This window comes from Lagenorhynchus albirostris, chromosome 16 (assembly GCF_949774975.1).
Source record: "Lagenorhynchus albirostris chromosome 16, mLagAlb1.1, whole genome shotgun sequence".
NCBI lineage: Eukaryota > Metazoa > Chordata > Mammalia > Artiodactyla > Delphinidae > Lagenorhynchus > Lagenorhynchus albirostris.
The window spans coordinates 54,284,551-54,298,467 of NC_083110.1; the positions used below are offsets into that span (position 1 = coordinate 54,284,551).

Sequence of the window (13,917 nt, forward strand, 5' to 3'; positions counted from 1 at the left end):
TTGGAGTAAATTACTGAAGGTGGAATTACAGGTAAAGATAATGAAGAAAAAACATTCTTCTTTCTCTGCTTCTCCTAGCCTCATCTTCAAGGAGAGGCAGAGTCCATCAGACAAGCCTGGCCCAGCCACAAAGCCAGGCCCATTCCTCTAAAAAGCAAGGGGATTTCTGAATATAGTTTAGTGGTGAGTGGCTGATTTGTATCTGTCTACCTTCTGGCTGTTTGGAGGGGGAAGTGATTACTTCTGGCTGGGGCAATCAGGGAAGGAGTGTAGACATTTGACTCCTGCCCAGATGAATGGGTTGGATTTGGACCCAAGCACAAGTGGGAGAAGGGCATTCCTCCCGGAGCTCACAGCACAAGCAATGTAAGGAGACCAGAATGCAAGGGGCACTTGAAGGTAACAATGGAGGAGTTCAGCTGGCTGAAGTTAAGAGGCTCCTGTAGGGAAGTAGCAGGGGGTGAGGCCAGTAAATGCAGACTAAGGTGGTGATGGTATGGTTGGGGGAACCAGGGTCAGATGACACAGAGGTTAAAATCCCAGCTCACAGTTGCATACTAGCTGAGAGACACTGAAGTTCCTTGACAAATCTCAGATTCCTCATCTGTGAAATGGCGATAACCCTAATAGCGTTGTTGGAGGAGGACTAGCTAAGATAATGCCTACAGAGAGCTTAGTCCAGTGCCTGGCGCCTGGTAAGCCCTCCGTAAATAAATGTTAGTGTTATTATTATTAATGCAAAGGCATCGGATGCATGCTTTAAGGGCGATTAACCGGGCAACACAGTGAGAAGTGGGTTGAATTGGGAAGAGCTTGCCCAGGACCCTGTACACAGTAGCTACTCAGGAAACCCTGAACGGAATTGCATTCTCTGCTAGGCATCGGGCAAGCAGGGATATGGTTTCTGCCTTTTGTAAGCTCACGGTCCCCAGGGGGTGAGGTAAGTGCCAAATTTGATGGGGGGAGGATGCAGACGTAAATTCTTCAGATTAGCTTCTCTCCAACTGTTCCCCGCCGGAATCCAAAACGACGCGGGGACAGCGAGGGGTGGGGTTCCCTAAACTCCCAGGGTTTAGCGAACCACCGTCGGGTAGGACTACAGCTGAGCCCAGGATCCTGGCTGAGGAAGAAAAGGCGCGCAGGCGTAGTGCGGACGAGGGCGCTCACCTGTTCTAGAGCGGGCGGAGCTGAACCCGGGAGTCGGGCGGGAGGCGGGGCGGGAGCGATGACGTCAAGGGCACGCCGCCGCCGAGCAATCGCGTCCCGGAAGCGGCGGCGGGGGAGGCGGCGGAGGTTCTCAGTACTGCGACTTCAGAGAGGCCTTGGGAAGAGGCGCGTCGTGGTGGGGCGGGCCTGAGGAAACGCGCCGTGGTCCAGTGGCCCTATCAGTGCCTCCTGGCCGTCCCCGCCCCTTCCCCACCGTCGCAGCGACCGCTTAGGTGAGGTGCCACCCCCACTCTGGTGTGTCCGCCGACTGTGCGGAGTTGGGCGCCAGAACGCCGCGGGGCCGCCACCTGCTGGCCCAGCGACCTTGGGTGTGGTCTTCTGTGGTTTGGGTCTCAGGGCCCCGTCCGGCTCCCTGGGCTGCAGGGGTGATGGTCCGGCCTCTGCCGGCGCAGACCTGCTTCACCCCTTCCTGGGCGCTTACTTCGCTCCCGCCTTGGGTCCTTTCATCCTAGCTCCTCCTGAGGGGGTCTCGGGTTCCTGGTGGCCCCTTTGTTACCCTCCCCTTCAAACACTCTCCTCACCCCGTCGTCCCAGATCGCAGCCCCTTGCCTGGAACTGGCTTTTGTTGCTGTGGGCCAAGGGTCTACCTCCTTGTTTACTGCTTAGCGTTTGGGTCGGACTTGGAGAGACGGTGAGAGTTCTGTGGCTATCCCCATCAGAGAAGAGAGGAGGGAATGGGGTTTTATGGAAGGTGGTGATGCCCCGTAGGGTTCAAGGGGAAAAAGGGGTGGGTAATGGACAGGGATGGTTCAGGAGGTTGTTGGGAACAGAAGGGAGAGGGAAAGCTTAGAGCATGCAGCAGGGCGGAAGAAAGCTCTGGGGTCCTGGAGGGTGGGCAATTAATTCACTCACTCAGCGAGCATTTATTACATTCCCATTGTGTGCGGAAACAGTGGTGAATGGAAGATGTAGTCTTTGACCTGCTGGAACTCAAAGTGAAGAGGGGCAGACTGGCAAGGAAGAAGGGAGTTTTGCTTTGGTGTGATAAATGCTGTTAGGGTACTGAGTACATGATCCTTTGGGAGCATTGGGGAGGGTCTCCCAGTCCAGACTGGAGTTGTTGGCAAAGACTTCTCAGAGCAAGGGAGTGGTGTTTAAGCCGATACCTGAGTGATGAGTAGGAATTAACTAAGTAAAAAGTGGGAGAAAAATATTTCAGGACATTGTTTCACTTGAGACCCCAGGCTGCCTCTCACCAGCAACCAGGTGTGCTTGGTCTTTATGGTTTATACTCTTGATGGGTCTGTGGGGAAAAGAACATTAGATGGAGAGTCAGAAGAGCAGGATTTTATACAGTTGACCCTTGAACAACGCAGGGGTTAGGAGCGCTGACCCTCTGTGAAGTCAAAAATTGGAGTATGACTTACAGTACGCCCTCCCTCCACGCGGTTCCTCCATATCCACCGTTGGGCATCCGAGGATTCAACCAACTGCAGATTGTGTAGAACTGTAGTATTTACTGTTGGAAAAAATCTGCATATAAGTGGAACCGTGAAGTTCAAACCCATGTTGTTCAAGGGTCAGCTCTATCTGGGTCATTCACTTCACCTTGCTGAATGTGTCTTCCTCTGTGAAATAGGCTTTCCACCTGTAGCCCTGCCTACCTCATAGGTTTATTATGGTATCACATGAAATAATGCAAGTGGAAGTGTGTTGGGCATTGGAAGTGCAATGCAAATGTCAGGGATTCTTATGGTTACAGGATGCAGACCTCAGAGCGAGAGGGGTGTGGGCCAGAGGTGAGCCCCAGCATGGTCCCCGAGGCTCCCCTGGAGTCTCCAACTGCTCCTGCCAAGTCCCCGGCGTTTGATCTTTTCAACTTGGTTCTGTCCTACAAGAGGCTGGAGATCTACCTGGAACCTCTGAAGGATGCAGGTGATGGTGTCCGGTATTTGCTCAGGTACAGATTTTATTTAGGGTTGCTCTAACCTGCTGGGCCTTCTGCCTTCCTGCTTTGTAATTGCACTGGCCACTCAGGCAGTGGCTGGGTTATCCTTTCTGCGCTGGTGAGGAGCAGTTCTGGGAGGTCCTTTGGGCCTCTGGGCTTATTCTAGACCCTGTGTCTCAGGCCCAACCCAGGAGAGGCAGGCACTGGGAACCATCTGGCCTTTCACCAGGGTTTCTTCTTTGTGGCTAAATAAGCTCATACCTCAGGACTGCTAGCTAGCCTTGACCATTGGGCCTTTTATATCCAGAGCAGGCTTTTTTTCCCTTCTCTCCCAACATTAGCATAATTCATATTAAAATTAGGATGCTAATAGCTATGAATAAGCAGATACTATTTTCATTAATCCTTTAGGATTATGGCTCTCAAAAGTTTTTGTTCCTGTTCTGCTTTGATTTTCATCCTTGGTAATTTTCTTTTTTCTCCTTTCAGCTCACTTTATTTCTTATGTTAAAGTATTTAAAATTATAGATACATACCACTCTGCTCCCTAAACACATTATTTAGTTTGTCTCTAAATAATAATGACTTTTTTTAAAAAAATAAGGTAACATCATACCTAACACAATTAACAATGATTCCTTGTTGTCACCCTATACCCCGTTCATATTCAGATTTTCTCAGTTGTCCCAAGAATGTCAGTTACCATTGTTTTGGTCAAATCAGGCTCCGATCCAGCACCATGCATTCTGTGTGGTTATTATGTCCCTTAGGTCTTTCTGAATCAAATGGTCTCTTTCATGACACTGACTTGCTGGAGAATTTCCTACCTAGTTTTGTCTGGTTGCCGCTTCTTCCTGGTGCAGACTGGAAGTTAAATTTAAAGATTGGATTAGATTTGAGTAAAAAAAAAAATTTTTTTTAAATTTTTTGTGCAAAGGTTATGTGTTCCTAATACTGCATTGTAATGGAAGTCACATAAAACCAGCTTGTCCTAAAGAGCAGATGTTCTTCATCTAGAGCCTGTGGATGGGGCTCTTGGGGTCAGTGAATCTCCTGCATGTAAAGTTGTGTGGGCACACGTGTGTATTTCTAGGGAGAAGCTTCTAGTTTTCGTCAGATTCTTTTAAAGGCCTTCAACCATCTCAGATGCCTGAGAGACACAGGTAGGAGACGAGGGCGGGTAGGGTTGGGTTAACCTCTCAGGGTGCTCTGGAGTATTTATTCTTACCTCATTCTGGAAATAGTGGGAGGTTTATTTTTAACTCTGACCAATGCCCTGAGTTTTTCTTGTTCACCCCAGAACCCCTTTAATTTATGGCATTATCCCTAGAGATGAGCTGGTCAGTGTTCCAGAGCAATGTTCTCTACTTTTAGATGACTATGCTGTTGATGTAAGGGGTAGGGAGATGGTGTAAGGAGGGGCTCGCTTTGTAATCCCACCATGACCAACTAGCTGAAAAGAATCGTGGTCTTCCTTAGGGGAGTGTGTGGGCTCTGGAAAGCACGGGGCTGTGCTCTCTGGCGTTTTCTACTGTGTGTGTGAGTGCACGCGCGCGCATGCACCTGTGCATGCAAACGTATGTGTGTATGTATATACATGTGTATGTATGTATGTGTGTTTTGCCTTTTCATGGCAAAGCACAAAAGTTAAATATATCCTGCCCTTCTCCTTTTCCAGCACTGGTCTCTTAGTGCTTCTTGGCACTAATGTATTAGGATTTTTCCATTTTATGAAATTAGAAATCTGAGGATGTGGTGGGATTGACTAAGCTGGATGGAGGAGGAGCATCGGGACTCAGAAGCCCCCAGGAGCTTATGGTCTCCGAGCCGCTGGGAGATGGAGCGCTGGTCTGTGAAAGTGGCTGTCAGATTAGTTTGTGTGTTTGGTTGTTCTTTTCTTAGTAAAGAGGATTTGACTTTGCAGAGGGATCTAATCTTGAGCTTCTATGAGGTCTGAAGCCTGGAGCTACAGTAGATTTTTAAAAGACTTCTCTCTTCTGGGATCAGCTACTCTGGTAGGTGGGTCTCCATGACCAAAGTGTCGGTAAAGACAGATAGAATGGGAGAGGCTGGGAATTCCCTCGCGGTCCAGTGGTTAGGACTCTGCACTTCCACTGTAGGAGGCGCAGGTTCGATCCCTGGTCGGGGAACTAAGATCCCACATGCCATGTGGCATGGCCAAAAAATAAACAAACAGATCTTTAAAAAAAAAAGAGAGAGAGAGAGGCTTTAAAATGAAAGCGATATCAGTGGCTGTGTGCTATTTTTATTTCTGAGATGGGATTGGCCTTAGACCTGACTTAATTTGCTTTTACCCTGGTAGCAGCCACTAGATGGGTCTGAGACCTAATTAGGGTGGTGTAGTTGGAGTGTATGGAATTTTAAGACAAAGGCAGAGAGAGGTCATTTCACTCCCTTACTCATAACTGTTGTTAAAAAAAAAGCACCCCATAAATTAGTTAACCTCATTTAGTAACTGTGAAATATCCCAAATAGAGCAAAAGAAAATGCATTGAAGTTCTGAATACACTGCATCTTACCTGTTGATTTTTCTATTTGACTCTCTCTGAGGGCCCACCTTATATCCACTGACACTGCTCTTTAGAATATAGGTGTCAGTGGCTTCGTGATTATGTCTGTGCTCCCTTTACCCTGTTAAATGTACTTTATCAAGGACTAAGCCAGCACCGTTGCTCGTCCTCAGCAACCTGTCTCTGATTTTCTTTCCTCCGTCTTTGGGGACTTCTGCTTGGCATTTGGTGGTGGTGGGAGCTGGGTCTGTGTTTGCTTCTAAAAGTTCCAGTTCACTTTGGGTGTGTTTGCTGAGGGAATGCCAACCCTGGTTTTGTCTTCATCTTTTATATGTTGAAATGAAACCTTTATTATTTTCTTTCCTTTGGAATTAATGTATGTTTAAAACAAACTCTTAAAATCACAGAAATAAGAGAAAGTCGCAAATAAGGTCAAAGAAATCCTTTACATTTTGTTCTCTCAGTTTCCATATTAGATGAGTCTTGTGCAGTAAGCATGTGTTCTTACGAAACTGTAAAAAAAAGAATACGTTACATATCAACTCTGTCTCAGTAAATACAAAGAATAAAGGAAAACTCTTAAAGAAGAATGTCATCGGCACCTCTTAAAGAGAATAGAACCTTACAAAACACAGGTTAAACAGGGTTATAACATTAACAGATAATTTCATAAATTCTTCCTCCTCCTGGGAAAAGGTTCTACAGGTCTTCTGGTTCTGAGAGGATGCCCTTTCTCACCCCGGGGCCTAAGGTGTGGCCTCAGCTCCTCTCCCGGTCGCCTGTCCAAGTGAGAGACCCACTTTTCATTTGTCTCTGACCCTCCGAGCTCCAGGGCCTCCTCTTCCTCCTGGTTTTGAAGACCCGCCTGTGTGCCCGTCTCCCCTTCCTGGCTGGAGGGGCAGCTGTCTTCAGTGACCAGGACTCTCTGTGTTGTAGGTGGCAGACACCATTGTGTTCCTTGCTGACCTGCCTGGGCCTCAACATCTTGTTCCTCACCTTGAATGAGGGTAAGAACCAGGGGCCAGGGGTTTTTTGTGAATGAATGTGGGGAGGAATTCTGAGAAGCGGCCCATGTGAGGGAGCCGCCTGTGTCGCCATGGAGTTGGCCTCCCTCTGTGTCTGCTCGATGTCAGAACACAGGCTCATGAGAGACCCACCCTGGGCTAGAATCCTGGCCGGGCCACTGGTGTGACCTCGGAAGTTCTTTAACCTGTCCATTAAGGCCTAATTTTCCTCATCTCTGAAGGGAGGATAGTAACAGTGCTTTCCTCAGAGGGTCGTTGTGAGGAATGAGATAATCTATGTATAACACTTAACACAGTTCCTGACACGGAATAAGCAGTCAGTACATTATAGCTGTTATTATTATTTCCTTCTGGACTGAATGCTGATGCATTAACCTTTTCCCATTTTGGTTTCTGGGGTCATTTGGGGACATGACATGGGGTGAAGGTACTAGGAAGGTGAGCTGATCAGGGATTTTTGCCACATCTGTTGATTTTCTCTGGCTCAGCAAGTGAGCCTGGCCGGGGCTGCTGGGCAGTCACCAGTGGTGAGGGGTCTGTGGCATGAAGCCTTTGAGGTTGATGTGTGGACGGGTGGGTAGCTGGTGGGGTCCTGGATAGTGCTGTCTCCTGGGGACCTTTTATGACAAGGTATGCTGGGACCCAGCCCTTTTAGTCGGAACTGGCAGATGGCTGCAGAAAAAGCCAAACCCCTCAAGGGAAATGAGTGAAGGGCCTGGGGCAGAAGTTCTGAGGAGCTGAGTCCTTTCTTCATGCTTGTTCTATTGAATTCACATTTCTCAAGTGTCTCCTTTGCCTCCTGTGGTTTCAATGGATTGAAAATAAACCCGTTTCACATAAAACCTCATCTTCTATGTCTTAGTAGGACTCTTCTTTGTCTGATTGAAACTCAGATATCCTTCCCAGGCTGTTAGATTTTTCTAAATATATTTCCAAAGTAAATCAGTTCAGATGACAGATGTTTAACAAGCATTTACTCAGTGCCCAGTGCTCTGTTAGCTTGCTTTGGAGGGTACCATGTTAACATGGAAGAAGTTCCTTCTTTGGATTTTCTTTTAGCCTCACCATTGCTCGATCCACAGTGGTCTGTGGTATCCTAAACTCCAAAGGAAGGCTTCCAATCTGCCCTAGTGGCCCAAAGATCAGACTGTCAGTCATTGGGAGCTCCCAGCGGCCAGACTCCAGGCACGAGCCACCTGCTGTGTGCTGTGTGCTAGTGTAGTGATTTTTAATATTTAAAAAAAAGGGTCTGGGGCTACAGCAGTGACCAGATGGGGGAAAGTCCCAGCTCTTAGGAGCCTACATTCACAGAGGAGCCAACGACCGTATGTGTAATCTGCCATGCGGTGATAAGTTCTATGAGGAAAACTAAAGCTGGGTTAAGGGGCTGGAGGCCGTGGGGGGGCGGGGGTTCTGTTTCATACTGGGTGGTTGAGGGAGGTCTTTTGGGCAGAGACCTGGAGCAGGTGAGGGAGCGAGCACGTGGACATCTGGGTGGGCGGAGGCTCCTGGTCCTGCTATCTGCTTATCTGCAGTGTTTTTGCTCCCATAGGTGCATGGTACTCAGTGGGTGCCCTGATGATTTCCGTGCCCGCCCTGCTGGGCTACCTTCAGGAAGTCTGCCGGGCACGGCTGCCCGAGTCTGAGCTGATGCGGAGGAAGTATCATAGCGTGAGGCAGGAGGACCTTCAGAGAGTTCGCCTGTCTCGCCCTGAGGCCATAGCTGAGGTGAAGAGCTTGTGAGTATGGAAGGGACCAGGGAGGTGACGGACAGTGACAGTACCAGCTGCCACCACACTGAGTGCTTGCTGGGCACCAGACATCGTAGTGGGCAAACCATGGATGTTATTTCATCTTTTTTTTTTTTTTTTTTTTTTGCGGTACATGGGCCTCTCACTGTTGTGGCCTCTCCCGTTGCGGAGCACAGGCTCCAGACACACAGGCTCAGCGGCCATGGCTCACGGGCCTAGCAGCTCCGCGGCATGTGGGATCCTCCTGGACTGGGGTACGCACCTGTGTCCCCTGCATTGGCAGGCGGACTCTCAACCACTGCGCCACCAGGGAAGCCCCTCCTTTCATCTTTTTTACAGTTCTGGGTGGTAGCTACTATGATTGTCCTCCATTTATGGATGAGGAAAAAGGCAATTGACCAAGCTGGGATGGGAATCCAGATCTAGCTGATTTCACAGTTTAGGGTCTTGACTGAACGCGCGCGTACACACACACACACACACACACACACACACACACACACACACACACACACACACACACACACACACACACACACACACACACACACACACACACACACACACACACACACACACACACACACGCCACTGCCTGGGTTCAAATCTCAGTTCTGCCATTTAATCGCTGTGACATTGGGCAAGTTACTCAGGTTCCTCATCTGTTAAATGGGATAATTATAGGCTTACCTCATAGGTGGTTGTGACAATTAAATGAGTGTCTGGTACCCAGGAAGTCATCATCATTATGCTGTGGAGGAACTTCCCTAAATGTGACAGAGCTGGTACTTCTGAGGAAGCACCTTACGACTGTTGGATAACACTAACCATAACAACTTCAGTGGCTCTCTTGAAATACAGCAGGGGTTCTCATCCCTGCCTGGGCAGCAAAGGCCTCTGTGGAGCTCCAAAGGAAACTTATAAACCAGTGGAGGGCTGGGCCCCACCCCAGAAATTCTGAGTCAGTTATCTGGAGTGGGGCCTGGGTATCTGCAGTTTTTCAGAAAACCTTTTCACTTTGAAATGATTTTAAACTTACAGAAGGTATCCAAGAATAGTACAAAGAACTCCCACATGCCCTTTACCCGGATACAACAATTATTAACATTTTGCCACGTTGGCTTCATCTATCTCTCTACACTAAGACATTATTTTTTTTCTTTCTGAACGATTTGAAAGTAAGTTACAAACATCTTGCCTATTTACCCCAAATACTTCAGCATGCATTTTCTAAGAACAAGGATATTCTCTTCTATTTCCAAAGTCCTGTAATCAAAATTAGGAAATTTAACATTGATAACATTAGCATTAGTACTATTATCTAATAATTGTTCATGATCAAATGTTGCCATTTGTATTAATAAGGTCTTTTATATAAATTTCTCCTGATCTAGGCTCCAATCCAGACTCGTGCATGACATTTAGTTTTTATGTCTCTTTAGTCTCCTATGAACTGGAATAGTTCCTTGGTCTTTGTTTCTCATGACTTGACATTTTAAAATAGAACGTGTTTATTATTTTGTAGAATTTCTCTGCATTTGTGGTAGTTTGGTTCCTCATGATTAGATTCAGGTTCTGCATTTTTGGCAGGAATGTGACAAGTGACATTGTCGTTGTATCATATCAAGAGGTACATGATGTCACTGTCTGTTATGGGAGATACTAACTTTGGTCACCTTGGTGCAGGTTTCTCCACTGTAAAGTGACCATTCATTTTACCCTCTGGAGTTAGTAATCTGAGGGGGGATACTTTGAGACTTTGTAAATACTTGTTCCTCATCAAATATACACCCACTACATTGAAATCCATTGATAGTCTTATTTTCATCAATTTATTACTATGGTGGTTGCAAAGGTGATTTTCTTTGTTTCTTTTCTTTTTTTTTTTGCAAAGGTGATTTTCTAATTGTCATTATTACCTGACATTCTATAAGAAAGAGCTTTTCCTTATTATCAACATGAACGTAGGAATTTTAAATTTTATTCAGTGGGTTATAATTTATTATTGTCATTGTTAATTTTGATCTCAGTCCTAGATTTGTCAATGGAGCTCTTTTGAACTGGCCCCTGTGTTCTTTCAATGTGTCCCCATCATTTTTGAGTGCTTCCTTATTCTGTGGTACAACAGAATGTTCACATTCATCTTGCACATTCCCTGCCCTGTTCTAGAATCAGCCATTTCTCCGAGGAGCGCCTCAGAAACCAAGATCTGGGTTCTCATTTCACAAGCATGTGCTCTTTGCTTTTGGGGGGCATCCATTTTAAAAAACTCTTCATGTCAGTCTACCTTACATCCCAGGTGGAGACACATTGCTCTACATCCTGCCATTTATCCTCACAGCTCCAGTGCATCTGGGAGGTGGGTACCCTGCTCCTCCTATTATAGAGGAAAACTGCATCCTTGGAAAAGTTAAGTAGCCAGCCCAACATCAACATCTAGGAAGAGACCAAAGCAGGAACCTTGGCAAGGGTTCAAAATAGGGGGCTGAAGTGTACGAAGTTTCCCCAAACTGTCTGATCCCTCTGGGTGAGGCAGGGCGTATAGCTTGCACAAGCCCCCTCCCTGTGTTGTGTCTGCAGCTTGATCCAGCTGGAGGCCTTCCTGAGCCGCCTGTGCTGCACTTGTGAAGCCGTCTACCGCGTGCTGCACTGGGAGAACCCCACCGTGTCCTCACAGTGAGTGCCCGTCCGCTCCCACCACCGCTGCCCTGAGGACCCCAGGCAAAGCCAGCTGCCTCGAGAGGGCTCCTGTTGCCCTAGCTCAGGGGAAGAGAGCCCACTAGGCTCTTGTGTGCAGACCTGTACGTAGGCTTGTGGGCTTGAATGTGCTGCTTTTGTTCAGACACCTTCTTTTAGGTGTGGTCATAATATTTTAATAATAGAAAAATAACTCACCATGGAATCTCCCACCCTGATATAGCAGCCAGTCTCATGTTTGGATTGCCTTGTAGAGTTTGTCACATGCAAATGCTCTCTACAGCTCATAGTGTATGTGAGAACCCGTTTTTTTTTTCACTTATTGTTATCATATAACTGGTTTTCCATGTTGCTACATAGCTTTTAGAATTACTTGTAATACAACATTAATATAGATGGTGATTATACTATATGGAACCATTCTGTGATGTATTTAGTCAGTTTCTACTTTTGATTGCTAACCCTGTAGTGCACATTTTTATGGGTATAGCTTTAATCTTTCGAAATTTTTTTTTTCTTAGAATACTAGGATGGAACTATTGAATCAAATGAAATGAATGTTTTTAAGGCTCTTTGTATATGAATAATAATGACAACTAATACTTGTTTAGCCTTCCCCTGGTGCCAGGCACTGTGCTCAAGGCTTTCCATGGTACTGTCTCACTCTTCGTAGTAACCCTATGAGGAAGGTGCTATTTCAGTCCTCATGTGGTGGGCCGCACCACTCCACATGGGGGATCTTAGTTTCCCGACCAGGAATCGAACCCACGCCCCCTGCGTTGGAAGCACGTATTCTCAACCACTGGACCACCAGGGAAGACTTAATCCTCATTTTACATGTGAAGGAAGTAACACTCAGAGAGCCAAGGGACTTGCATAAAGTCACACAGCAAGAAGTGGCAGAGCGGGATTCAGATCCAAATCTGTCTTATTCTAGACTTCAGCGTCTAGATCCTGAGGAGAGATGTGTGTTGGACCAGTTTAGACGGCCCCGCCCGTGTCAGTTGTGACCTGTTGGTGGTTGTAAATCCTTCCTCCTCACTTTACTTTCCAGTTGTTTAATTAGCAGATCTTGTCAGCTTATTAACTGTTCCCATAGCTGTTTGTTGCCCAGACCCCCGTGTGGGTGTGCCCTGAACCAGTTTCCTTCTGATCTTCCGAATTTCTGATCCTGTGGTTCCTCTCTGCCGATCCAGGTTCTATGGGGCTCTTCTGGGCACGGTTTGCATGCTGTATCTGCTGCCGCTGTGCTGGGTCCTTGCCCTTTTAAACAGCACACTCTTTCTGGGAAATGTGGAGTTCTTCCGAGGTAAGCCCTGAAGAACCTGACAGAGATGGGACCCGGCTCTGAGGGCTGGTTAGGCTCCCCTTTATCTCTATGGCTGATCATCTGTTTGCTGTGCCTTCCACAAGGGGGCAGCACCACACTAGGGTCCTCCCTTGGAGAGTGGTGGGCTCTGCCTCTCATGTTCAGTGGGATACAGGGGAGGCTGCTACTAGGGGTCCCTTTCCCTTCCCCAGACAGATGAATCACTGCTCACATGATATGGTGGCTTCTGGGAGATGAGGGAGGGATGTTTTCCCAGTGTTGCCATCCACCTCCCAGGATGCAGCCCCCCAGGAATTGCTGCCTCATCTCTGTGATCCCAGAGTACCTGTCTGCCGTCCGGCTTCTAAAGCACTGAAACAGTCTGGAGAGGCCTTGGGCCGTAGAAGCCTGGGCCTGTACATATGTTGGGGTGATTGCTATACTTGTTTTCCTCCCTGTGGTTGGAAATTAATTATAGAAGCCATGATTTATCAGGCACTTACTACATTTAATCTCTCTTTAACAATCTCATGGGGTAGGTATTGGTACATCTGTCTTGCGTATGAGGCTTGGGTTAGGTGACTTGTTCAGAGTTATGAGGGCGACTGTTTCCTGCTGCCGAGAGGGGGTGCTGGAGGAGGCGGCCAGCTGGCTGCAGTAGTGGGTACCCCCAGAGCACTGCTCATTCCATCCTGATTCTGCCTCCCACCCTGTTCTCCTTGCTCTGGGTAGTGGTGTCTGAGTATAGGGCATCTCTGCAGCGGCGGATGAACCCCAAGCAGGAAGAGAGTGCCTTTGAGAGCCCGCCACCGTCGGATGCCGGGGGGAAGGGCGCTCTGCCGGACTGCACACCTGCACCTGCGCCCACGCCCACAGAGGTGAGTGCCCCTAACCACCTGGGCAGAGCCTGCTGCGGGCGGGCTGCCCAGCCTCCCTATTACCAGCTTGTTCATACCAGATAACTCCTGGGCTGGCCTCTGTAGTTCCTGCTCCTTCCCAGGCCCATCTCCTCTGAAGTGCTTAATGGTAATGACTATAGTTAACTAGTAACAAGAGCTACGCTGTGCTTTATTGAGTGTTTACTCTGCTGTTCCAAGTACTTCATAGACGTTAACCCCGGGAGGTGTAGGTTATTTCTGAGAATGAGATTATTCTCCTTTGTAGAAGAGAAGGCTGAGGCACAGAGTGGTTGTCCAGGGGCAGTGGGCCCAGGACTCAGATCCCTGCCCTGTGGTTCTAGAGCCTGTGCTCTCAACCACAGTGCTCTCCAGCCACTGTACGTCCTTTTGTGGCCTTGGTCCCATCTCCCTGTCCTGCTAGGTTACAGACTGCTCTCTTTCCCCTGACTTCTTCCTTTCTGGCAGTTGTGCCATTTCCTCTGAGGCGTGAACCGTTGTTTTTCTTTTCTTTTTCTTTTTTTAAAATTAATTAATTAATTAATTAATTTTTTGGTTGTGTTGGGTCTTCGTTGCTGTGCGCGGGCTTTCTC

General features: G+C 47.7%; 1 protein-coding gene across 3 annotated transcripts in view; it reads left to right on the forward strand.

The window, feature by feature from the left end:
- The first annotated feature begins 1,280 nt into the window (after positions 1-1,280).
- Positions 1,281-13,917, forward strand: part of ZFYVE27 (zinc finger FYVE-type containing 27) — a 102,104-nt gene continuing 89,467 nt past the window's right edge. For 2 of the 3 annotated variants that reach the window (XM_060126337.1, XM_060126336.1), the window contains exons 1-7: positions 1,281-1,439; positions 2,930-3,127; positions 6,583-6,653; positions 8,224-8,410; positions 11,003-11,098; positions 12,316-12,428; positions 13,161-13,306. In XM_060126337.1, the coding sequence (XP_059982320.1) occupies positions 2,931-3,127; positions 6,583-6,653; positions 8,224-8,410; positions 11,003-11,098; positions 12,316-12,428; positions 13,161-13,306 (810 nt within the window). In that variant the 5' untranslated portion in view covers positions 1,281-1,439; position 2,930. Of the gene's footprint in view, positions 1,440-2,929; positions 3,128-6,582; positions 6,654-8,223; positions 8,411-11,002; positions 11,099-12,315; positions 12,429-13,160; positions 13,307-13,917 lie in introns of those variants that run through there. The other variant, XM_060126338.1, reaches the window with a different exon arrangement.